Below are 24,955 nucleotides of genomic sequence, written 5' to 3' on the forward strand. Positions count from 1 at the left end.
GTGTGTGTATTATGGCAATGGCTAAGTGGCTAAACGCATTTTGTGGTCATGTAAATGCCCTGTTCATGTAGGACAGACATTTTAATTGCATTTTGTGTAGAGGCACAAAGACACCCTTTACGTCTATGCCCCCATAGCTGCCATTTTACCTAAGGGGGGGCTCTAGGCATTAACTGTAATAACTCCGTGTTGCAAGGACCAATCCGGTTCGGGTTTTTTTCTATAGACTGTACTCACAAAGGTATAACGATCAAGATAAACTTAAAAATGCTTTTGATTGGTTCTCGTTTGAATTTGCAGCGCTCCATGTCTGATGGCAATTACATCTATCCACATTTCTGCTGAAAGCTTTAGACTACAACCTGTCAAGAGTTTCCACCAAAAGAGAGTGATAAAAATATGTTTTAGTGCTGGAAATTAGAAAAGTAATCAAATGTAATCAGTTACATTAATAAACCAATTGTATAATTACTTATTACATTTTAAATAGAGTAACTTGTAATATCTAACCTATTACAATTCCAAAGTAACCTTCCCAACACTGAAAATATACAATATATTATATATAACAGTTATTTTAAATTGCATCTTTTTTTAACATTACTGTTTTTAGATCCAGCCATCATATCGAACCCAAACTGCTGATTAATCACTTAATCAAGAATCAGAGCAACACGCTGAAAACAACACAATTTGACACAAAAGGGAAACGCACTCGCCAGTTTATATCTGCGGTAGAGGAGAAGCACAGAGACTCCAATCAGACATGCAGCCACCACAGCACCGATCAAAACACCTGTCAGCTGGAACAGACAACAGTTACAGAATGTAAGATCAAGAAATGTATCTGATATACAGGAAAACTGACAGATGAAAATATCATTGTCTGCAACTGGACTTGACAAAACATGTTGTCAGTAAATAATAATTGCAAAAATGCTGCAGGAATTTATAATCTGATAAAACTGGGTGTATTGGTCAACACAAATATGATAAACCAAAGTATTTTAAACATCTGTCACATGTTACATAATCTGTACAGCTGACGTCTTTCCTTTCAGGTGGTAAAATAATATGGGGAAAAAAGCTTTCCTGAGTCATTCAGGGAACACAATTTCTGTACCATGGTGGTCTGCATCCTCTCCTCCACAAACTGCTGTAGGCGGGAACGAATTTCACTCCCAATAGCCTGAGGAAATACATACCAATATACAAATGGTCAGACACTCTCACAGGGTTTTGGTTTAAAAAAATAAATTAAAAAAACCTTTGGATAAAACGCATATTATTGTATTTATAATTTGTCTAGGTTTGTTCTACAGAACAATACAGTTTTGGAGAAGGAAAAAAAACAGCTCATGTGGAATTTCTTTGAAATCATATTTATTATTTTAATCCATACAAAGATCATACAAGACTCAAAGTGGCCTGTGCTTGTTCAGCTCCATCCTGTCTTGCACAATAACTCAACAGTACTCCCCCTTGAAAAGATAAAAGGGTTCTGCCTGCTTAACACCTAATCCAACATTCATCTTTTCAAAGGGATAGTTCACCAAACCTGACAATAATCTTTTTTTTTTTTTTTACTCCTTCTAATGTCATTCCCAACCTGTTATGTTTTTATTCTACTGTGATTCATACTGCACATTTTTAATAAACAGGGAGAGGTCAAGCAATTAACAAATTACAAAAGCAGTGTTTTGTATAGTATTTGTATTCTTTATTTTTGCATATTACTGAATGTATTTTTTTTTTTAAGCATTTCATATGACAAATGTTTATAAAGCATATTATCAATTATAAATATACGCAGAGCATTTTTCTCATACTGACTAATCCCCTTTGAACAAAATATATTAAGCTATTATGCCATTTTTATATGTAGTTCTCTGTCTGTTATATGTAATACTTTACTTGATCTATATTTGTGTTACTCTCCTGTCCGGTTAATCAGGTCTGTGTTGTGTGTTCTCTTGTTTTTCAGAATAACAAAATGACATGAACTGATAATGATCCATTCACATGCATAACAAACCAGCTGGGACTAAAATTACATTTGAGATGTTGAGATCCATGCTACTTACAGGGTACAAGCACTGAGCTTCAATCTCCTCTTCTCCCATTTCTAATAAAACAAAAGAGACAAACTCATTCACTTTATAGAGAATACATTTAGTTGTATGCAATACATGTTCTCAAGCTGTCATTCATTCAAGAAACCAGTAAAAAAAGAAGAAGTCTGAACTGCAACTTTTCAGTTTACTGGAAGTAAACTTAACACTTAACACAAGCTTAACACACCTTTGCAAACAATTTTGTGAGATAATTCGATGGAAAAATAAGCATGCCAGTTAAATATGGTGCAGTGTTTCTGTTGTCATTGATTGGAGCAGTGATGACATGCATTAGTGATGGGCGTTACACCTATTTATTGTTTAAACAACCACGCCAACTTATAGAAACCGATGAATTCTGTTTTGGGTTTAGACCAGTTTCACAAAAATGCCACAATAATGCCATGCATATCTTACAAAAACACCTTTAGCAGGTGGTTTATACGTGACAGAGTAATGTGCTAATTAGCTAGCAAACAGTAGCTTACTTACTAAAGACAGCGAAATTGGAGACCGATGTTGAAATAATCCGTTTATTTATACCGCGGCTGCAAGCTGGGCCACTTTCTTGTCATTTTCACACAACTTTCACTCCTTTGTAAACTTTGACAGCTTATTTTTTCGCCCCATGAAATCAAATCTCTGCTGTTGCCTTGACAGTCCTTCTTCACGTGGCAGTGCTGTGCAATTTCATTGGCTACAAAACAACATGAAGGGGCCAATCGGAACCGCTGTTGTTTGACACACACACACACACACACACACACACACACACACACACACATAACATTTTGTTGATTAATATTACATGCAAAACAACATAGGCTACACATTACCATGATAACACCAATAATCATGCAGTTCACAAAATAAAAATAGGAAATACGAGTAGGCTATAATAAAAAAACGGAATTGTCTATAAACTATTAGTCACCTAATATGCTTTCCCAACCCCGTTCCCGGAGGCCCACCAAAAGTGCACATTTTGCATGTCATTTTGCAAACACACCTGATTCAGGTCATCCACTCATTAGTGACTAAAAAAACCTGATGTGGGTGTGTCAAACAGAGGATACATGCAAAATGTGCACTGTTGACTGTTGGTTGGCCTCCAATAACGTGGTTGGAAACCGGGAGCGTAGTATTCTATTCATATAAAACATTATAGAATATATGTATAACGCCATTTAAATGGTAGGCTATTGCCTGGCGTTATACATATATTAGTGCATATAGAACTTCCTCAATTAGGCCACTTCTGCCTATTGTATAATAGCCCACGTGATTCAGGGTACATTTCTGTTTCTGTTAGCCAATAGCTTGACCAAATGCAATCAAACAGAGCATTTTTCTTCTATAGGAATCTTATTTGCTTGTGAGCAGTTTTACACATAGTCCTAGTAGACGTTACAAGCATTAAGTTTTGACATCAATAACATCATTGTAGAAGCTGTCTAGTGCTTTATTTATTTTTTCTCATGGGGTAGAATGTCAGACCAATTACTTATTTCACACGGCCTTCAAAAACAACATTCGCAGACGTTTCTGAATGAGTGGCTATCATACAAAAGTATTCCATCAAAACCACAGACAAAAGAGACATACATTTAAATAAAAAAAAATGGCAGGAACAAGCAAGGCGGGCATCGGATAGGCTATTCACAATTGTGGTTTTTAAATGAAACATTTATGAAAACAACCTCCACCAATACATTTGAATTATTAAAATTCCCCAAAAGAGTACATTCATAATAAAGGCAGTTTTAGGACATCAAACGCGCATATTTATAAAAAAACAAAAAACAAAAAGTACAATAAATTCCACACAATCTTTGTCCTCCTCCCCTTTTGAAGTCCAGTTCTACTTGTTGAGATATTTGGCCACTGAATGGTAGGCAAGCAGGATCTCCTTGTCTTTGGGACAGGTGAGGTGGAACACATCTTCTTTGTATGCTTTGTCCAAGTACTTTGTCAGGCCTTTTAGCTCTGTAGGGATCTCAAAACCACGGTACTTCTTGCAAACTACCTATAAAGTCAACAAAATATTTATATTTTAACTAGATGAAGTTTAATTGAAGAGTGTTAGTGTAAAGGAAGTGATTCCACTTGAAGTAAATAGCAGTAGACTGTATTATATCAGCACAAAAACAATGCTATTTACTGCATTGTCGTCTAAATGAGAAAAAGAGTAGTAACCTTGACAATGTGCAATTTTGGAAGCAGGTTGCAGTCAGCAAGAGAGAGCGAATTTCCGTCCAGGTAATGTCTTGTGGATTGGGCTGAATTTGGATTCTGGTCCAGTTCATGAGGAAGGGGAGTCAACAAGTACTGATCCAACTTCATCAAACTCCTTAGAAATTTCTTCTCCAGCACTAAAATGTACACAAACATTAAGGTGTTGATATTCAGATGCAAATATTCACTGTTGATATTCATCTATCTATCTGTCCATCTGTGCACCCGCCCACCCAGCCATCCATTCACCACCTATCTATGTCATATATCAAAGTGACAGCCCCCATATTTCAAGCACAAAATGGCATCAAGCTAATTTCTGAGTTTCACTGCCTTCTGATCAGATACAGACTTCACTGTTCACTGGGCAAAAATCTTTAGAGAAGGGTGACCCTTACTGTCATTGAGCCCAGGGTTTGGATTTTTGATGTAAGCTGAGAATTTGTGAAAGATGTCATCTCCAGCCGTGTTAGACTCCTTATAGCGGCAGCATAACTTGGAATATCTGCAATGCAAAAATGGCAGCTTTATATGTCATGTCATAAAGGGTTGAATTTTGGAGTTTTGTACAAACAGTAAGATACTTTTTTATTCAGGAAATCTTCAATATTTTGAAGCAATTTGAACCATAACAATTTACAAGTAACAAGCTATGTACAAGTTACATAATCAGATTACTTTTTCAAGTAACTAGTAAAGTAACTCATTACTTTTAAATTTACAAGGTTAGCCTACTTTTTCCTAGTAAGTAGCGCAAGTTACTTTGTTTTCACATTTATTGACTGACGCCTCTTGGGTTTCAATGTTAAGAGAAATCAAGAGTAAATGCAGAGGTGTTGTGTGCACTGTGTAAACATGATGAATATTGTAGCCCTAGACTACTTTCCCAGGCATTTACTCATCTCACGTACACAAAATCAGATTAAGTATTCCTCCAAATGAATAAAATAGTAAAATGCAATGCAATGCAAACTCAGAATGTTACACAAACCTGCAAAAATGAATGTTAAATTAAGTTTCACAGACAAGACTTAAGCCTATACTCCCAGACTAAAATTGAGCTGTTTTAACTAAAACCAACTTGCATTGACTTGTCTTAAAACATATCAGTGCCATTGTTTTGTCTCAAGATGCACACCAGTAATGTATTTTCTAGGCATATTTATAAAATCTACATAAATGTCCTACTTGAACTAAAGCCTAATCCTGGCTTAATCTAAGACCTGTCTGTGAAACTGGGGCTTAATGTATTTAATCTCACTTTATTTGCCAATCTCTTTGCTGCTGATGTTCGATGATCCAAGTCAACCATACAAATAAGAAAAAAATGACTCACATATGCATTCTATTTTTACTGCTAATGTAAGAGTGTTAAACTTTCTTCTCATGAATCCTTTCACCAGTTTGTTTGAGCTGTGTTCTTATTTATTTCACTTTTGGTGTGTGAAAGGGTCTTTACATTGGCCAAAAATATATATTTTTATTACAAAACAAAGAAGCAAGCCCAGTCCATGTGAAAAAGCTAACATATAAGTAACATAAAATCATTACTTTACTTACTCTTTTATGAAGTAACACAATATTGTAATGCATTACTGAATCTCACAAGCAAAATACTTGAACTCTTTGAACTGGTGGTGTGAATGCATACTCACTGTGGGGGCGCAAGGGTCTCTTCCAGAAACTCTTCAATCTTGTTGGTGTCAGTACGGACCTCTCCATTATAGATGAGGAAAGGGGGCTGAGAACCTGGAGCCAGGTCCTTTAGTACCTCTGGGGCTCTAGGAAGAAAGAAAGAATAAATAAATAACCAGATTTAGTTATAATAATACAATTTTATATATATATATATATATATATATATATATATATATATATATATATATATATATATATATATATAATACAATTATAATAATACAATTTTATATATATATGTGTGTGTGTGTGTGTGTGTGTGTGTGTGTGTGTGTGTGTGTGTGTGTGTGTGTGTGTGTGTGTGTGTGTGTGTGTGTGCGTGCGTGCGTGCGTGCGTGCGTGCGTGCGTGCGTGCGTGCGTGCGTGCGTGCGTGCGTGCGTGCGTGTGTGTGTGTGTGTGTGTGTGTGCAACATTTTATAAGACATTATGATGTGTCATGACTAGAAAAACTGAGCAATGTGAAATGTTCCTAAAGGTGAAATGCTAACATTAACCTATGATACATTTACAACCTCAGAATGCCTTTATTGCCTCTCCACAAATCTCATGCATCAATCTGCATCTCCTTCTGTTGATCCCAATGAGTTGACTACAACATTTAATTGTGTCTGTATGAACATCATAGACTTCATTGCCCCATATAAAATTAAGGAAAAAAGGGCCAATACACAACTTTGGCTACAGGAACCGACTTGTGCACTTGTGCACGGGAATGAACAGGAGCAGAAAGGAGGTGGAGGAAAGATTGAAAGTTTTCTTGCAAATGCTAAGGAAAAGTCTGACAAATTACCAAAATATTGTAAAGTGAGTTACTTGTCCAATATGATTGCTAATAACCCACCACGTGAGCTTTTTGCTACTATCAATAGATGGCTCTGTCCGAGTATAAAACCTGGCTTTACCTTATCATCTGCAACGTGCAACTTATTTTTTAAGTTCTTTGTTGAGAAAATAAACGGAATAAGAGCAAGATTTTTTTCTATGGCTGTTACCCCGGTGCTAACAGACAGGGGCGTAGAGAAATACCCCATAGGCAGTCCTGATGGCCCCCCATGTTCCTCAACCCCAAAAAAACAAAAAACATTTTAGATAAATTCCAGTCAGGTTTTAGAGGTGGACACAATACAGAATCTGCCCTTTTAAGGGTTGTTAATGATCCTCTTTTGATTATGGATGTAGGTAAATATTAAACATTATTTTTATTAGATTTGTCAGCTGCCTTTGAAACCATTGATCACTGGATCCTTCTGACTCGTCTAACGGAATCTGTTGGCATTCGGGTATGGCCTTACAATTATTTGCTTCGTATTTGGAAAGTAGATCTTTTTCAGTCAATATTTTTAACTATTTTTCTGCTTCAGCACCTTTGGGATACCGCAAGGCTCCATTCTGGGTCCACTGTTCTCCCTGTACATGCTCCCTCTGGGAATGATTTTTAAGAAGTATGGTATTTCGTACCATCTGTACGCTGATGACACTCAAGTTTATTTACCGTTATGAATTTCAACACCCTACTCATTAAGTGTCTGGAGGAAGTGAAGTTGTGGAAGGCTGGGAATCTTGTTTAATTGAGTGGGAATAAAACTGGGGTTATTATTTTTGCTCGCTCAGCTTGTAGTCAGATGGTAAACGATAACTTAGGCCCATGGGAGCTGTACTTGCAAGATCAAGTAAATTAGTAAATAAGTAAAAATAAGTTGACCTTTTCCTCATATTTGATCGACAGATAAAGACGGTGGTTCGTAAGGGCAATTGCCAAACTGAAACCAAATCTTCCATCTAGGGACCTGGAAAAAAGTTCCATGCCTATTTTTTTTTATTATCTTAGACTATTGCTCTTTTTATGTTGGGACTTGTCATTAACACGTAGCTCGCCTACAGCTGGTACAAAATTCTGCTGCAAGGTTGTTAATGAATACAAATGTAATGGAGGCCAGCTAGTAGTAGTTGCTGTGCGAGTAAACCTCACTCCTCTGACCTCAAGAGATGCTCTAGCGACTGACACTAGGGGTTGCAGCCTTTAGCCTCCTTGTTAGAGGGTCTGACTCTCATGCCGGGGGACCCGGCTCGAGTCCCGGTCCAAACAGTAGGGGTTACACAATGAAATCCCTGTTGTCTCTTTTGTGATGGCTACCAGTACAATTTAGGATACAGTACAAGATTCTTATATATGCTTTTAAAGTTCGTCACGGAATGGTGCCTAAATACCTAGCTGAGCTTATTAAGCTCCACTGTCCAAGCGTAAAACTAAGATCTTAAAATACGTTTATTTCAACCCTCCCTAGTGCACATCTAAAACTGAAGGGATATCGTGCTTTTTCTGTCGCTGGGCCATGACTGTGGAATAATCTACCACTAGATGTTAGATCTTCCTTGACTGTAAATGTCTTTATGGGTCATATTTGTTCTCTCTGGCATTTTAATCCTTTTTGCTACTATATGGATGTTTTATGCTTTGTTGTTTCTTTTGCTCTCCACTGCATTGTACAACACATTGGAACTACTATGTAGCCTGCAAGGTACTATATAAAGAAATAAACGAACAAACGTATTTAAATACACTTTCTCTCCAAATGTTCCACCATAAAATTAAGAGACAAATGATGACACACAAGAGTATAGCTATGAAAATAATGTGGATAAAGATCATTTGATTTTGGAGTAATTTTGTGAGTTTTATATTACATCATTAATATTTATATCACATTGTTGAGATCTCTTCTAGTACTCTAAAGGAGATGTGCGATAAAGGTTGTATATCTTTAAAGAAAAAAAGAAAACATCTTCAATGTGCATTATACTTAATCTCATTGTTGACTAGAAGAAACAACTAAATGAAATATTTCATTGTGATTTTTCTTTCCTGTGGGACAGAACCTAAAAATAACTGTTTTCCTGATGTTGGCATCTCTCACCTCTTCATGTCCACTGTGGTGAGGGTGAAATTGACCCCCTTCAGCCAGAGTATCATGAAGAGCCGCTGACAAAACGGGCAGTTACCAACACTTTCACCATCATCGCTTGCCTGAAGAATACATTCAGTAAATATGTGTTAAAGTGTTAAAACTTCTAAGAAGGAAATTATTTGGGAACTACTTCATGAAAAAGTACTGAAACACATTTTGTTACTTAAAGTAATTTTACCCTTGTTTACTCAAGTGAAAAAGACACCAGACATATCTCAGACATATTCTAGAGATCCTACCATTACTCCTAAATTTAGCAAGACCAGTGTGAGGCCACAGATGCTGTTTTCAACCAATTGACAGAGTTATGTCATAGGAATGAATGATTGGAAGTACAAACATCACATGAGACAAAGTTGTCCTTTTGAATAAGTGACATATTTAGAACTAAGCATTTAGACTCTGACCTTTACAAAAAGTTCAATTTTTGGTGCTTCAGCCATCTCAGGTCCTCCTCAACCTCCTCTTTCTGCTGTGTCTCAGTTGCCCAGGAAGGTTCAGGAGAATGAGGTCAGTTTACATCCGTCCACTTCACCTCACGAGTTCTGTCTCTTCCTTTAATCTCTGAAATATTCAACTGTATCGATGGCACTACGAACAGCACCTTTCCTTCTTTCTCTCCCAACCGCAGTTTCTATAATTTCCTTTTAGAGGCCAAACTCTTACCACACCCCACCAGTCTTGAGTGTTCGGAATACCAGCCCACTGGGTGAACCTGTCCAACCTGTATCTTCTCTCATTCTGTGCTGCTTTAGTCATTGTGAGTTTCTATCTTAACTGCTGTCCTACTCCCATCATTCTTCACTCCCAGTACAGTTTATACCCAAGTTTAGCCAAAAATAAATATTCTGTTATCATTAACACATTGTCATGTTGTTCCGAACACAGATGTTCCTAGTTTCACAGACATACCTTAAGCTAGTCCCAGACTAAAATGCATGTTTGAGCTGTTATAACTGAAAGCAACTTGTACTGGCATATCTTAAAATATGCCAGTGCCATTGTTTTGACAGTATGCACGTTTTTCCTAAGGCACGTTTATTAAAAGCTTAAATGTCCTAATTGAATAGGGTGAATTCAGAGTGATTGGGACACTTTTTCCAAGTCATCTCAATTGCAAAAATTTCCCACTCACCCTGAAATCATATAGTACACAAGGTTCTTCTTTATTGGTATAAAGAAACTTTAATATCAACCTTTCCATTGCCGAAAGGTTCTTTATAGTGGAAAAGGGTTCTCTAGGTCAGGGTTTTTCAAACTTGGGTCCTCCAGAAGATGTAAGAGAATAAAAAGACAAAGCAAAAATGGATCAAGTCTACCGAACATTCTAACTGTTTCATTTCTAAATGTTTCTCCTTTCTTGCCATATACATACTCTATAGTATTGTATATGTTTGCTTTCTTTGTATCTTTCTAGTTTTTCTTATTATAGTCCCCTTTATCATGCTCACAGGGGTTGTAAGGCAGTATTCTTAATGCAGTACATAAGTTGCGTGCTTACATACATTTATTGTTAATGTAATATTTTTTATTAATTGAAAATGTTCTTCTTCAAGTTTACACAGCCAACATTAAGTATAGCCAATTTAAGTTTGGAAACAATATGTTGCATTTTAATGTCACACTATGTTTTTTCCATACATAAAAACATAGAGATGGATTTTAGAAAGGGGTCCCTCATAAAAGGTTTATATTTGAGGGTCCTTGGCATCGTAAAGTTTGAAAACCCCTGCTTTAGATTATTAAAATGGTCGATTTTGGTTAATTTAGCAAAAAATGGTTCTTGAATTGTTCACTGTTCTTTGGGAAACCCAAAATTAGATGGCATCTGTAACCATGAAAACTGTAATGGTACATGCATTTCCTGTAGCACTGATCAATGTTGAAGTGCTTTGACCCTTGATCTGTGGAATTTGTGTGAGAATGAGGATACTCAGGAGAGAGAGAGAGATTTGCATGCCTGTGTATGACAAATCATTAATTTGAATACCTACTGTTTTAATGTGTATTGTATGTTGTAACCATGCAAACATTTTTTAAATACTTTACAGAAGAATCATGGCAACTCTTTCAAACTGCACATAAATCCGATGTCCTTGAATATTGCCAATATCCGATGAGTTATTTATTTATTTGACATTTTTTGCACTTATAAATGAAAATTACCCCATGATTTACTCACCCTCAAACCCGGTGTATATGACTCTTCTTTCTGATGAACACAATCAGCGTAATATTAATAAACATCCTGACGCTTTATAATGGCAGTGACGGGGTCGATTGAGTTTGAAGCTCAATAAAGCACATCCATCCATCCTAAAAGTACGCCACACAGCTCCGGGGGCCTTCTGGAGCCTTCTGAAGCGAATTGATGGTGTTTTGGAAGAAAAATATCCATATTTAAAACTTTATAAAGCAAAATAGCTTCCGTCAGACATTTTCGTGTTATATTTCATATTCGCGTTCCATGATCAACTTGCACAGAAAGTGTAACGCTTCTAGCAGTTCAAAAAGCTTACACTACGCCTGATGTCACACGTTTTGCCAGTTACGCTTTTTTCATAAGTAGAATATGGAAGGTGGTCTGCCGTCTATATTTTACTTTAAAAAGTTTAAATATGGTTAATTTTCTTAAACAAATTCAATCAACTCTCTTCAGAAGGCCTTTTATTAACCACCCGGAGCCGTGTGGAGTATGTTTATGATGTATGCACTTTTGTTTAGCTTCAAACACAATGGCCCCCGTCACTGCCATTATAAATCTTGGAAGCATCAGGATATATATTAATATAACTGATTGTGTATACACCTAGGATGGCTTGAGGGTGAGTAAATCATGGGAAATTCATTAAAGTGAACTAATCCTTTAAGAATTTGTGGAATTCTGCTGAATATAAATATGATAATGAGCCAAGGCTGAAAGAACCAAAATAGTTGATTAAGGAACACTCAAGGGGCAGGGGGGGTGTAGACCTTTGTGAATGATGGGCGTCCCAAACACAACCTGCTAACATGTTAATACATTGAGTGTAATACTGATTCACCACACATCCTTTGTTTAAATTAGCCTGAGTCATTTAACTATTAGTTATGAATTCAGATGAACCCGTTTTAATCTAGAAACGTAGGGAATCACTCCTTGCAAAAATTACCAGGGTAATTATAGATGCCAAAACATACTAATCATATTGTCAACTTTGTATCAGCCACCATTGTGATATTCAATCAATTTTAAAATAAATGGATACTTGGAAAATGGATTATTCTTAGTGTATAAAGAATATCTTAAGACAGTTCCACAACATAATGATTCAAATTTTCTCAAACACAAAGAACACCATCACTTAGTATGATTTTTAAGTTGTTTTCCTCATGGGATAACAAGAATTTGGATTCTTATGTCTGGTTCACTATCTTTGTTCTTTGTGGGGACTCTACACACACACACACACACACACACACACACACACACACACACACACACACACACACACACACACACACACACACACACACACACACACACACTTTAGGTTTTTGTGAATTGTGTGGACTTTCCATACTGTACAAACTGTACATCCCCCATATCTATCTTTGTGAAGACATTCATTGACTAAATGAGTTACTAGAGCAAACAAACACAAAGTGTTACAACCATTCCCAGTCTCCCCATACACTTCAATCTATAGACAGTAAAAGAAATCCAATGAAGAGAGTTCAAGGGTCAAATTTTGCACGTTTTGTTTGATAAAAAGAAACACTGCCATCTAGTGCTAAGTTTGGGTTATATCTGAGGTGTCATAAGCACTCTGTATATGAACTTCTTTCTTCTGTGAAACAAACACAAACAGTGTTTTCTTTGTTCCTCGTTGATGTTTATGCAAAAATATCATGGGTGTTATTTCAGTAAATTATATCGGTGTTGCATCTATCCCCAGCTAGTGTTACAACTCACCTGTTGTGGTAGATTGTAACGGAACTCACAAGTCCAAGTTAGATATATTTGTAGCAGACAAATGTGGCTACACATCTAGCACAAACAATCACTGGGTTACTTATGCGCATACAAAAAACATCGCCGGTCGCGATATTCTTTTCCCCAGGATGGTAGGGGAAGCTACCTTTCTTTTACTGTCTATGGAAGCTACCGCCTTTTTTTGTCTCTGATTGGCTAGAAGGGCTCTCCTCTGATTGTTTATACATCTCACGTTTATGGCAGGCTGTCAGCTAGTCTGTTTTGATTGTTTTTACAACAGAAGTAAACGAAGTTCAGATTTATATTTCAAGTTCACAATGTCATAGTGAATTTTATAGAAGAGACCAATGTCATAGAGACACCACAGTATGATTCAAATATGACAGATTTTATTTATTGTGAACCTAACATTGCATAAACTTGCTAGTAATAGAAAATGTACCTTCCCCTACCATCCTGGGGAAAAAAAATATCGCTCCCCGGTCTGCCCATAGACCTGCCCCCCTACACTCCAAATGATCAATGAGTTCAGGGGGTCGTCTTTGGCAAACTTTTTTTTAAAAAAATTTTTTTGAAAATGAAACATTGCCATCTAGTATTAAGTTTGGGTTATGTCACTCTGAGCCTCGTACCTACTCTGCATGAACCTCTTCTCTGCGGAGAAAAAAAAGGCAAAAGAAATAATACATTTTGAAAATGTATTAGGCAGTTTTTGCACATGTAATCAAAATCAGTGGGGTCCAAAACAACATCTGTCTCTCAATGATGGACAAACGACATCTGTTGCCCAGTTTACATTCTGACTCAATATCAGGGTGATCTGCAGAGTTAAATATCAATATTCAGAAGTAACATTTTCATCGGCTTTGATGTATTTAAATCTTCATATTTATGAGGATTAATCTTAAATATAGGATATGCTTCAGATTTCCTTTTATATTCTTAAATTTGATCAATAAATTAGGTTAGAATAACGCTATATGGTTGTTAAATTAAATAATTTACACTGACAAATTACAACTACATTAAATAATGTAATGAGATTGTTTTAACCATATAATTTTATACAATAAGAAACGTTGGAAAGAATGTTTAAACATGAAACTAATTAAACTAGCCTACCAGTAGGTGGCGGCAGGTCTTAATGAGTGAGTCATTGAGTCGGTTCGTTCAAACGGCTGATTCGTTCATGAATGAGCCAGTCGTTTACGAGCAGGTCATTGAATCTTTGATTCAACCGATTCAGTCAACGCTGAATCATTCATTAACACTATTGCTGTGAGATTCGTTGTAGTTCTGATGTGGAATTATGATCTGATCTTGGAAATATTTTTGCTGCTGTAATAGAACAAAAGCATGCATCTAAAATGTAAGTGACTAATTTTAATTAATTGTTTATGGAACTGTCATGAAATCAGTGTCACATTTTAAGCCGTGATGGTATTCAGGAAAACAGCACTCTTGGTCGTGTCATGTGATGTTTTTTAACTGTATTATACGTTATAAAATATAAAAACCTTCACATTTTGAATATTTACAGCAGTATGTTACTGAGTTTCTCTGTAGGAGCGGCTTTGGTTTGTTTCCATTTCTCCTCGAGAGGCTGCTCGATTGTCAACAGCGCAATCGTCAGTTCATACATTAGCCTATTATCCATTAATTATCCGAACAAACCTTAATCTCAATCCCTGAAACTGATCAGAAAATGTAACGTAAATGTAACTAAACGTTGTAGAAATGTAGTGGAGTAGAAAGTAAAATATTTGCTGCAAAATGTAACGAAGTAGGCCTAAAAGTAAAAAGTGTGCACTATTGATTCTACTTAAAGGTGCACTATGCAGCTTTCGTCCACTGGAGGGCGCCTATTCAAAACAAATCGTAGTTTGATGACGCAAAGTGTGAGCGCAGCATCTTGGGAGATGTGGTCTTCTCATCACAGCCGGTGGAAAATAGGACTCAGGCAGAAATCACGTTCATGCATGCGGTTATTAACGTTACTGTAGTCTAAAGCAGAGCAGGACCGAGTGTTATGGACCTGAGCACAGCTGCTGGAGCGATTGTTAAACAAATACCCGCCTTGCGAATACCGGGACTTTTATTATGACGGGACAGGACACATTCGCCGGGCGCCTGCACAGATCCGCTCTTCCGGTTATGATTTTGTGGTTATGTAGCTCTGTTTATTAGGGCTGCACGTTTTCAAGTTTTTCATTAACCGTTAACCGAGGCCCTTAGCAGTTAATACTCGGTTAACCATAGTGTGCGTCAGGGTTATTTTTAGCTTATTAATTTGACGACCACCATCTTCGTAGTGAACGCGCCTATATAGAGAAATGCACATCATGGATTACATAATCAGAGAGTAGCCTATTTCTTTTCGTTTTAAATTGTTAAAAGACATTTCAAGTTTCTTAAGATCTATTTCATGTCTGCGAGGCGTACGCTGAGTTTCATTAAATTAGGATGAGATGCGCTCCAGTTCACGAGCAATGCGAGCGGCCGCGAGGGCGCCTGGCTGATTAGGGCATGCAACGTTAGTAAAATATGCAGCCGAGAATGATTCACACAGACACAGCGTTTGACTCGCGCGGCTGAGCCTCTCCCGGCAGAGAGTTCAAGCATCTGTGGACTTGTACCTTCAGCTCTGGCCATCTTGCTTTCAGTCCGCGATTAGCTTTTTTGTTTTCTTCATTAACGTTACAGTTAAAGTAACGTCTGCTTTTCTCTAGTCATTCACAAGTTTCTCACTTCAAACTTTCTTTCTTCTGCTCCGTTATGCACAGCGCGCGCGGCTCGCGCTCTGCTTCTGCCCTAATGCAACTTTTAGTCCAGTGCGACGTATGTTATTTTCCTCTTCATGACGCATATTTTGACTGATGCGACTCATACTCCGGAGCGACTTATAGCCTGAAAAATGCGGTAAGCACTGCATTGCAATACTTGCATTTTGCCCCGTCACTCTCATTTTTAAAGTGCTCCCACGCTTTCTTTGCCCGCTTCATTGCCCGCTTAGAAAGCTGGTCATGACTTCTTCTTGTGGATAGTACAAATGTCTGGGAGCGCTCTGGCAGTCTCTAGGGGTGCAAACATATATTACAACAAGGCACGTCATTGACGCCACTTAACCGAGCAAAATGTTTCACTCGGTTACGCAATTTTTAACGGTTAATCTGTCAATCGGTTAACCATGGACACCCCTACTGTTTATCATGTTAGATACATTTAAGTGTGTTCAAAACGATGTTATGACGTTACTCCGTGCGTTCACTTGTTCACACTGCTAAGAGTAAAGCGCTCCTGCCAAATAAAAGCCGAAACCGAGGGTAACGCAGATATGACGCAATTGACAGGCGACTTCCTCAAATGCAATGCTAAGGACGTCCCTGTCCTTAGTTAAAATAGCAATTTTCTCACAATTTACAAATAGTTGGAAACTTCTGGGATATTGTAGGTACTCAACTGAACAAAATATATAACACCGGCCTAGTGGTTTTTCGATATTTTACTGCAAAAATACTACATAGTGCACCTTTAAGTAAAGTACAGATACGTGAAAAATGTACTTAAGGAAAGTAACAAAGTATTTGTGCTTCGTTACATTCCACCACTGTATATTTTAGGCTATTGCAAGAAAGCATTGGTCAACAACATTCGCCAGAAAGAACATGTTGGCCAAACAACGCAGTTCTTGAAAATCATGCTGGGCTCAGATGATTACATTTTCACCAGGTCTATGATGCAATGCTTGGTTTAAACCTGAGTCAAACTAAGCGATTATAGATTGTGAAAACACACTATTTAATACTAATGGGTGAACAAATTAAACCATTATTTGAGTTTAAAAAGAGTGGAAAAATATGAAATGCATCATAACTCACCAGTGATACCACTTGCATTGTCTTTACTCATATTTCTTACTTAGAGGATATTTCAACACTTCTTTTCTTGAGGGACATTTACACACAGCTTTTGCAACAGACTATGTATCACTTCTCTATTTAAAAGAAAGTCACAGGCGGCAACAAGAGAGGATAAATGTGTGAGTTTCAAAAACACTCACTTCCTTTTCCTGTAACATTTCAGTGCCCTCAGCACACAGTTTAGAAACCACATGCACAGATACATGCACTGAATTATGCGAAATTGTTATTAGCTTATGCCCCACATTGCTCTTGTAGTAACAGTTTATGATGAAATCAATGTTCATCAAAAAAAAAGAAGAAACAAAAAGAAAGAAACAAAAACCCACAACATTTATGTCATGTAGTAAACACCAATTTAGCAGCCAATTTACTTTGAAAGGCAACACACTGCATTCTACAGACTTGACCAGCTTAAATGATTAAGGGATCACACAAAATGGGAGGGGAAGACACGTGAAAGGGTGGAAGATCATGTAAAACAAATGATCTCAACAGGAAACTCTTGTTTCCTATAAGAGAGCCCTATCTTAAATCTCTCCATCATTAGGTGACAGCACAGGGCTCCACCAAACCTCCACCAAACCTCCACCAAACCGCCACATTACTTTGTTTCCCAACAAGCTTCCCCACAAGCCACGTTCCTCAAAGACACAGGTAAGAATTCTGCCAATCCTTTCATCTTTTTCTTCTTATCATCTGCGTTTTTACGTACATGTATTTGTCTTTTACATTCTTTTTATACTTTCTCTTACATTACAGAAAAGCATCATCTCAACACTGTAAATTCTTTTGTTCTCCTTTGCTGGATGAAATGGGATGCAACATCCTTTACTGATAAATGTTTATGTGAGAAGAACATATTTGAATTATATATGCAAAGATTTTAATTTTTTTGAGGGTGCGCATGGTATTTTTTTGCAGACTTCCACAAAAAGCAAAGGCTTTCAGTTATGCCAGTAGAAAAACAATATTTGTGGTCAATTTATTCATTTGTGTAAGCAAAAGTGTGGTGTCTAATGAAAGGGGAATAATCAAGGTAAAGCAGGAAGCATTTGGCTGTTCACAGCGGCCCATATGAGACAACCTGCTTGATAAAAACAAACCAGCTTTAAGGTTAATAACATGACTGGACTCTTTATCTGACTTGAATGATTAAAAACATATTTCAGAAGAAAAATCTAACCAATGTTGCTATTTGTTGCTATGCTTTTTTTGCACATACAAAATAATTAAATCTTAAAATTAAATATAAAAATAAAAGTTGATTCAAAATATATACTGTGTATAATATTACAACAAAACTGATTCAATCACTTTTGATTTCTTTTTCTTTAGATTTTCTGCATGCATTAAATTGAAAAGATTCTGTTCAAAACATTGGCAAAAGTGGGTATTATTTTGAATAAGTAATTACTTTACAACTGGTAAACAAGTATCTTATAATCTATATAGTATAAATCTGTGTAGTATGTAATACATACTGTATACACGTATTCACCATGCTGTCATGTGATCCATCATATGCACACTTTAGAATCTCGCAGGAAGTAGTGTCATCCGCTTACTTTTTGCCTGCTCTTTTATGAGTATTGTGAATTTGGATATATCTCTTATGTCACATGTAGTTTTTCGTCTACTGTATAGTAAGGAAGCAGCATATTTTAGCTTCAATACAAAAAGCACCCATCACTTAGATCACTTATTTGTACTTAGATGCTTTTTTTGCTATTTATAGGCTACCTGGTGCAAATAGTGTCCATTGGATTTTAGCAAAGTAAGAAAATGTGTTGTGTTCTGAAATGCAAGTCTTAAATAGATAGTTTACCCAAAAATATAAATTAGCCCATGATTTGCTCACCCTCAAGCCATGACATTCTTCTTTCAGACGAATAAAATCTGAGTTATATATTTAAAAAGTCCTGGCTAATCCAAACGTTATGATAGCAGTAATTGTTGCTCTGTTTTTGAAGTCCATAAAAATCGCATCTGTCCATCAAACAATGTGCTCCAAAGCTCCGGGGGTTAATAACGGCCTTCTGAAGTGAATAAATGCATTTGTGTAAGAAAAATATCCATTTTTAAAACTTTATAAAGTAAAGTTCTGGCCGATCGCCTTCCATGGAAAAAGTGTTGAAAGTGCCTCTAGCAATTCAAAATGGTTATGCTTCGTCTAACGAGTGTAAGCGTAAGCATTTTGAACTGCAGAGGCACTTTCAACTCTTTTTCTATAGAAGGTGTTTGGCCAGAACTTTACTTTATAAAGTGTCTTTTTTTTTTCTTTTTTTTAAAGCAACAATTACTGCTATTATAAAGCTTGAATTAGCCAGGACTTGACTCCGATTGTATCCGTCTGAAAGAAGAATGTCATATACACCTAGGATGACTTGAGGATGAGTAAATCATGGGGTAATTGTCATTTTTGAGTGAGCTTTTCCTTTAAGTCTTAACAAGATAGAGATCCAGGGATTCTGGCTAAGTAAAGAGACACTCCCTCTACTGGTCATGCCGCTTGTCATCTTCAGGAAGGAAGAAAATGACATGGATCCTGACTTTGATGAAACCACAAGTGTAGACTAAGTTCTTGCATGACACCCAACAAAAATATATAACAAAATAACAAACTAACGCCCAGCTCTGCTACTTCCACAGTTATGGGCTCCAGGAAAATATGGACAGCAAAGTTGAAAAAGAGCCATTTTCAACCGCCCATGACTCTCCTCATTTTATTCCTGGCCATTGGCTTCATCTACAATTGGTTGATAATGGTTGATAAACAACATCTTGATGACAGCAATGTGTTACTCACAAACAATATCACCATCCTGTTGTGGCACTGGCCGTTCGGCACCCGGTATAGCCTCACAGGGAACGTGTGCCTGAGGGACTACAGCATCTCTGGATGTGTGCTAGAGGACAATCGCGCTCTCTACGAGAGCGCCAATCTGGTAGTCTTTCATAACTTTGAGCTGAAGCTGCGTAGAGAACATCTTCCAGTGCATCTCCATCGGCCTGCCAAACAGAGGTGGGTGTGGCTTTCGTTGGAAGCATCGGAAAACAATGGCAACTTGTTGGCGTACAACAACCTTTTCAACCTCACCATGTCATATCACCCTTATGCTGACATCACTGTGCCCTATGGGAAGCTGCTACAGAGGAAGAAACCAGGTCCAGACTTTGTTATCCCAAAAAGTTATGAAGCCTGTTGGGTGGTTAGTAACTACCAGAAACGGCATAAGAGGAGCGCGGTGTTCCAGGAGCTGAACAAGACCCTCAACGTGCAACTGTATGGCCGATTTGCCAAAAAACCTCTAGCAAAGGAGGAGCTGCTCCCAACAATTTCCCGCTGTTATTTCTACCTAGCTTTTGAAAACACACAGTCTCCCCACTATATCTCAGAAAAGCTGTGGAGAAACGCCTTCCAGGCCGGGACCGTGCCCGTGGTGCTGGGGCCGCCACGGAAAGACTATGAAGCTGTGGCGCCTTCGGATTCCTTCATCCATGTGGATGATTTTAAATCTATTAAGGCCCTGGCTGAGTATCTGAGAGGCCTAACTAAAGATCCAAAGAGATATAATGCATATTTTACTTGGCGACAAGACTATACAGTCAAACTATATACGGACTGGAGAGAGAGATTGTGCAATATCTGCCCCATATACGGACAATTACCAAGTCAAAGGGTTTATGAGGATCTGAGTGTTTGGACAAAATTGTAACGTAACAGGACAGAACATGTTTTTATTTAAAAACACATGTGGTCGTGTGGACGTGTGGTAAAAACTTGTGGTCTTCAGCTGTATTTTTAAAAAACGTTTTTAGACTACAGTTGTTAACAGCACGCCAGTGCAATGGTCAAAGACATCTTATGTTTACATAGCAAAAATATAAGACACAGGAATGCATGGTCTACAGATTTATCCATTAAAAGTTTAACTTGAGATCTGCGTTTTTTTAGAGCACAACGTTGATTCGCAACAAGATGCAAAGGATGGAAGACGTGAGCACAATGGTCAAAGATGTCTATCTAGCGAATGTTTACATAGAAAGACAATTGAAAAGTAGAAGTGAAATGCAAAAATGCAAAGCATGGATAAACTGGAATAAAATATAGGCCCTAAAAAATATAAACAAGGTCTAGTCTCGGTTTTAAAAGTTGTGCTTCTTTTAACTTGAGGGCGCCCGCGCCCGCAACACAATTGTCGCCCTAGGCAACCACCTAGATCGCCTATAGCACACGCAAACAGTTAAATTATTATTTTTTCAACCGTTCAACCGTTTTTTTTTTAACGATTTCTGTCATTTAGGTACTTTTTGTCACGCTTAAGAGATTGGAGCTTTAACTTTAATTTCTACATTTTCGTAACTGTTTATTTCACACCGACATAATTAATTGTTTTGCAATAAACTGTACTAACCAATGGCCTAGAAATCTAGATGCAGTCTAGCGGCAGCAAGCTGTAAACGGCAAACTCTGGTCGGGCCAATTACATCGTGTATAGAGTCGGTGGGCGAGCTTAACATAATGACGGCAGAGTTGCGCTTGCGTGCTACTAATAAACACAGAAGCTGGTGAACGGTGGTCTTTCGAATTAGCTTTGACTGTGACTCTGGAAGACTTCGAGTTAAGCTTTTCTCTGAGAAAAGAAGAAAGAACGGCACTGAAGTCATTCTTAAAAAGGGAGATGTGTTCTGAGTTTTGCCGACCGGATACAGCGAAAGTTTAATCTGTCAACGAGCTCCACTTCACCTTCAATGCTCTGGTTGGTTGTAGCGCTCCCGCTATCCAATTGCGTGCAGATAGTTTGAAAGACAACCGTTTATCCCGCCCCTCGGATTGAGCCCTGTCAATGGTGAGTTTCCAGACCAAACATCTTGATGTGGGTCTGGCTTGTCAGGCTAACTAACCGATTCTGCAGGAGTGTGGGCTGGGCATGGATACCGTGCCTCCACTTCACCCTCACTACTGCGCAGCCTCTGGCTCCAAGATGTCAGCGCCATATTGGGACATTGGCGTAAAGCGAAAACATGCTTCTTTTTTTTTCAAACCTGTTTAGTACAAACTCCGCCCCACAGTTTAACCTTAAGATCTCATTACTCGTCAGTCATAGTGCTGAATGCCTACATAATCATGGTCTTAGGCCCGTTCACACCAAGAACAATAACTATGAAAATAAACTAGTCTTCAATGGACAATATCTTTCTGTTTAATCTAAGCATGTGCTCTGACACTTTAAATGCTTGAGCTCATTACAGCATAATGGATTCTGAGGTTGACAAAATGGTTCAGAAAGTGACTCAGTTATAGCTGTGGTGTTAACTCCGCTATTCTTGAATATTATGAATGTACAGAGGAATACACCAGACACCGAGTAGTGAAATAAAACAATACATGAGGTTAGACCATTTTTAGAACACAGCAGTGGAATGCAAAAACACGTTCTGGGTGAACAACCCCCTGTGTCCACTCACACACAACAGTTCAAAATGTTCAAAATGGGAAACAGAGCAGGGGAATGGAAAGGTCTTAAAACTGTTTTTTTAGAAGTTGAACATGAGTGCTGCATTTTTAAAACGCTGTGTCATGCGCCTGATGCTGAAATGGTGAATAACATCTAGTGTGTATAACAAGTGGAATGTTGTGTGCTATGCCCCAAGTTTGTACATTACTATTTGAGGCAATTTTACACTGTAAAGGAACACCTTCATATATAGTTATATTGCAAGCTACGCTGATGAGGCCATGTTGCCAAACTGGAACCACAACTTGCAAGCCCCTCTTCCTCTGCTGTCACCAGTGGTGGAAGAATTACTGAATCTCAGTACTTAAGTAAAAGTACAAATAACCAGAGCCATATTTACTTAGGTAAAAGTAGAAGTACTACAACAACAATCCTACTTCAGTAAAAGTAAAAAAGTACTTGATTTTAAATGTACTTTTAATATTAAAAGTAAAAGTACTTGTATAACAATTGATTCTCTTAATGTCGATATTCTAATAATTAAAAAGAAGAAAACGGTATGGGCTGTGGCGTTTTAATTCAGTTAGTTTTGGGTTAATGTAGGCTAATTGTGCTTATCATCTGTTGCCCAGTTTACATTCTGACTCAATATCAGGGATCTGTAGAGTTAAATATCAATATTCAGAAGTAACATTTTCATCAGCTTTGATGTATTTAAATCTTCATATTTATGAGGATTAATCTTAAATATAGGATATGCTTCAGCTTTCCTTTTATATTCTTAAATTTTATCAATAAATTAAGTTAGAATAATGCTACATGGTTGTTAAATTAAATAATTTACACTGACAAATTACAACTGCATTAAATAATGTTATGAAATTGTTTTAACTATATATTTTTAATACAATAAGAAACGTTGGAAAGAATGTTTAAACATGAAACTAAACTACCAGTAGGTGGCGGCAGGTCTTAATGAGGGAGTCATTGAGTCGGTTCGTTCAAACGGCTGATTCGTTCATGAATGAGGCAGTCGTTTACGAGCAGGTCATTGAATCTTTGATTCAACCGATTCAGTCAACGCTGAATCATTCATTAACGCTATTGCTGTGAGATGCGTTGTGGTTCTGATGTGGAAATATGATCTGATCTTGGAAATATTTTCGCTGCTGTAATAGAACAAAAGCAGTTTATATTGCATCTAAAATGTAAGTGACTAATTTTAATTAATTGTTTATGGAACTGTCATGAAATCAGTCACATTTTCAGTCGTGATGGTATTCAGGAAAACAGCACTCTTGGTCGTGTCATGTGATGTTTTTTAACTGTAGCCTATTATACGTTATAAAATATAAAAACCTTCACATTTTGAATATTTACAGCAGTATGTTACTGAGTTTCTCTGTACGAGTGGCTTTGGTTTGTTTCCATTTCTCCTCGAGAGGCTGCGCGATTGTCAACAGCGCAACCAGTTCATACATTAGCCTATTATCCATTAATTATCCGAACAAACCTTAATCTCAAGCCCTGAAACTGATCAGAAAATGTAACGAAAAGTTGTAGAAATATAGTGGAGTAGAAAGTAAAATATTTGCTGCAAAATGTAACGAAGTAAAAGTAAAAAGTATGCACTATTGATTCTACTTAAGATACGTGAAAAATGTACTTAAGTAAAGTAACAAAGTATTTGTGCTTTGTTACATTCCACCACTGGCTGTCACAAGCCCATATATCCTCTTCACAGGGATTCTTGAAGAAATTAAATGTTTATAAGCAAACCAGCAACTAACAATGGTTTAAAAAGGTAGCAGGTCATCTGTTTTGGGGGAAATAATGCTAAATGCAAATACCTTAAAGGGTTAGTTAATCCAAAAAAAGGAAAACATTCTGTCAGTAATTACTCACCCTTGTGTCATTTGACACCTGCAAGACCTCCGTTCATCTTCGACACACAAATGAAGATATTTTTGTTGAAATACCATGGCTCGGACAGGCCTCCATTGGCCACAATGTAATTTCCTCTCTTAAGACCCATAAAAGTTAGGCTACTAAAGACCACTCTCGTCACTTAATAAAATGATTGTAGGACCACTGCAATGAGATGGGCTTTATAACATCTTTAGTGCTTTTTATGGGTCTCGAGGGATAAATTACATTGTGGCCAATTGAGGCCTTCCTGAGCCATCTAAGTTCAACAAAAATATCTTCATTTGTGTTCCGGAGCTGAACGGACGGGTCTGGAACGGCATGAGGGTGTGTAATTAATGACAATTTTCATTTTTAGGTGAATCAACCCTTTAAAATAGCTTCCTCTCTCTTGCAGTCAAGCTCTACAGTGTTTGAGAAAAGGTTGCAGATTAGATTACAAATAAAGAATAGATATGGCTTACACACCAGTGTTTTTGTTTGCAGTGAATTATTGGCTTAAGTGTCAATATTAAGACAATACAGCCTACTATCAAGAGATAAGCAATAGCACCCAAAAGAAACTAGAAATGACTGTCAATGAAATTGGTTTAATTTCTACCCGGAAGATATTGTGCTGACTGAAGAGCAGAAATTCAATAAATTATCAGATATGGC

General features: G+C 37.4%; 3 protein-coding genes across 9 annotated transcripts in view; 1 reads left to right on the top strand and 2 right to left on the bottom strand.

The window, feature by feature from the left end:
- Nucleotides 1-2,845, bottom strand: part of pnpla7a (patatin-like phospholipase domain containing 7a) — a 45,338-nt gene extending 42,493 nt beyond the window's left edge. The window contains exons 1-4 of one of the 3 annotated variants that reach the window (XM_067424736.1): nt 2,607-2,845; nt 2,085-2,125; nt 1,124-1,189; nt 716-803 (exon numbers count right to left, since the gene is read on the bottom strand). In XM_067424736.1, coding sequence (XP_067280837.1) covers nt 716-803; nt 1,124-1,189; nt 2,085-2,123 — 193 coding nt within the window. In that variant the 5' untranslated portion in view covers nt 2,124-2,125; nt 2,607-2,845. Of the gene's footprint in view, nt 1-715; nt 804-1,123; nt 1,190-2,054; nt 2,126-2,606 lie in introns of all 3 variants that reach the window. The other 2 variants (XM_067424735.1, XM_067424737.1) reach the window with 2 other exon arrangements.
- A 699-nt stretch (nt 2,846-3,544) lies between these two features.
- On the bottom strand, nt 3,545-16,970 carry clic3 (chloride intracellular channel 3). 3 transcript variants are annotated; one of them, XM_067424747.1, is made up of 6 exons: nt 16,869-16,970; nt 8,964-9,073; nt 6,005-6,130; nt 4,748-4,854; nt 4,311-4,486; nt 3,545-4,140 (listed from the first exon to the last, which is right to left on the bottom strand). In XM_067424747.1, exons 1-6 carry the CDS (start codon nt 16,884-16,886, stop codon nt 3,976-3,978), a joined length of 702 nt encoding a protein of 233 aa, XP_067280848.1. In that variant the 5' UTR covers nt 16,887-16,970; the 3' UTR covers nt 3,545-3,975. The 3 variants fall into 3 exon arrangements, with proteins under 3 accessions (XP_067280848.1, XP_067280846.1, XP_067280847.1); XM_067424745.1 differs by lacking the exon at nt 16,869-16,970 and adding an exon at nt 12,970-13,185; XM_067424746.1 differs by lacking the exon at nt 16,869-16,970 and adding an exon at nt 9,422-11,230 and having other exon boundaries at nt 3,546-4,140.
- On the top strand, nt 13,680-24,855 carry fut7 (fucosyltransferase 7 (alpha (1,3) fucosyltransferase)). Of its 3 annotated transcripts, none has more exons than XR_010899158.1 (3): nt 13,680-14,359; nt 17,461-17,567; nt 17,673-18,183. XR_010899158.1 is itself a non-coding variant. In XM_067424743.1 (3 exons), the coding sequence occupies exon 3, from the start codon at nt 19,565-19,567 to the stop codon at nt 20,627-20,629; it is 1,065 nt and encodes a 354-aa protein (XP_067280844.1). In that variant the 5' UTR covers nt 13,741-14,359; nt 17,461-17,567; nt 19,355-19,564; the 3' UTR covers nt 20,630-24,855. The 3 variants fall into 3 exon arrangements, 2 of the variants coding, with proteins under 2 accessions (XP_067280844.1, XP_067280845.1); XM_067424743.1 differs by lacking the exon at nt 17,673-18,183 and adding an exon at nt 19,355-24,855 and having other exon boundaries at nt 13,741-14,359; XM_067424744.1 differs by lacking the exons at nt 13,680-14,359; nt 17,673-18,183 and adding an exon at nt 19,355-24,855 and having other exon boundaries at nt 17,382-17,567.
- Nucleotides 24,856-24,955: the final 100 nt, after the last annotated feature.

Source organism: Pseudorasbora parva, chromosome 18 (assembly GCF_024679245.1).
Source record: "Pseudorasbora parva isolate DD20220531a chromosome 18, ASM2467924v1, whole genome shotgun sequence".
NCBI classification, from domain to species: domain Eukaryota; kingdom Metazoa; phylum Chordata; class Actinopteri; order Cypriniformes; family Gobionidae; genus Pseudorasbora; species Pseudorasbora parva.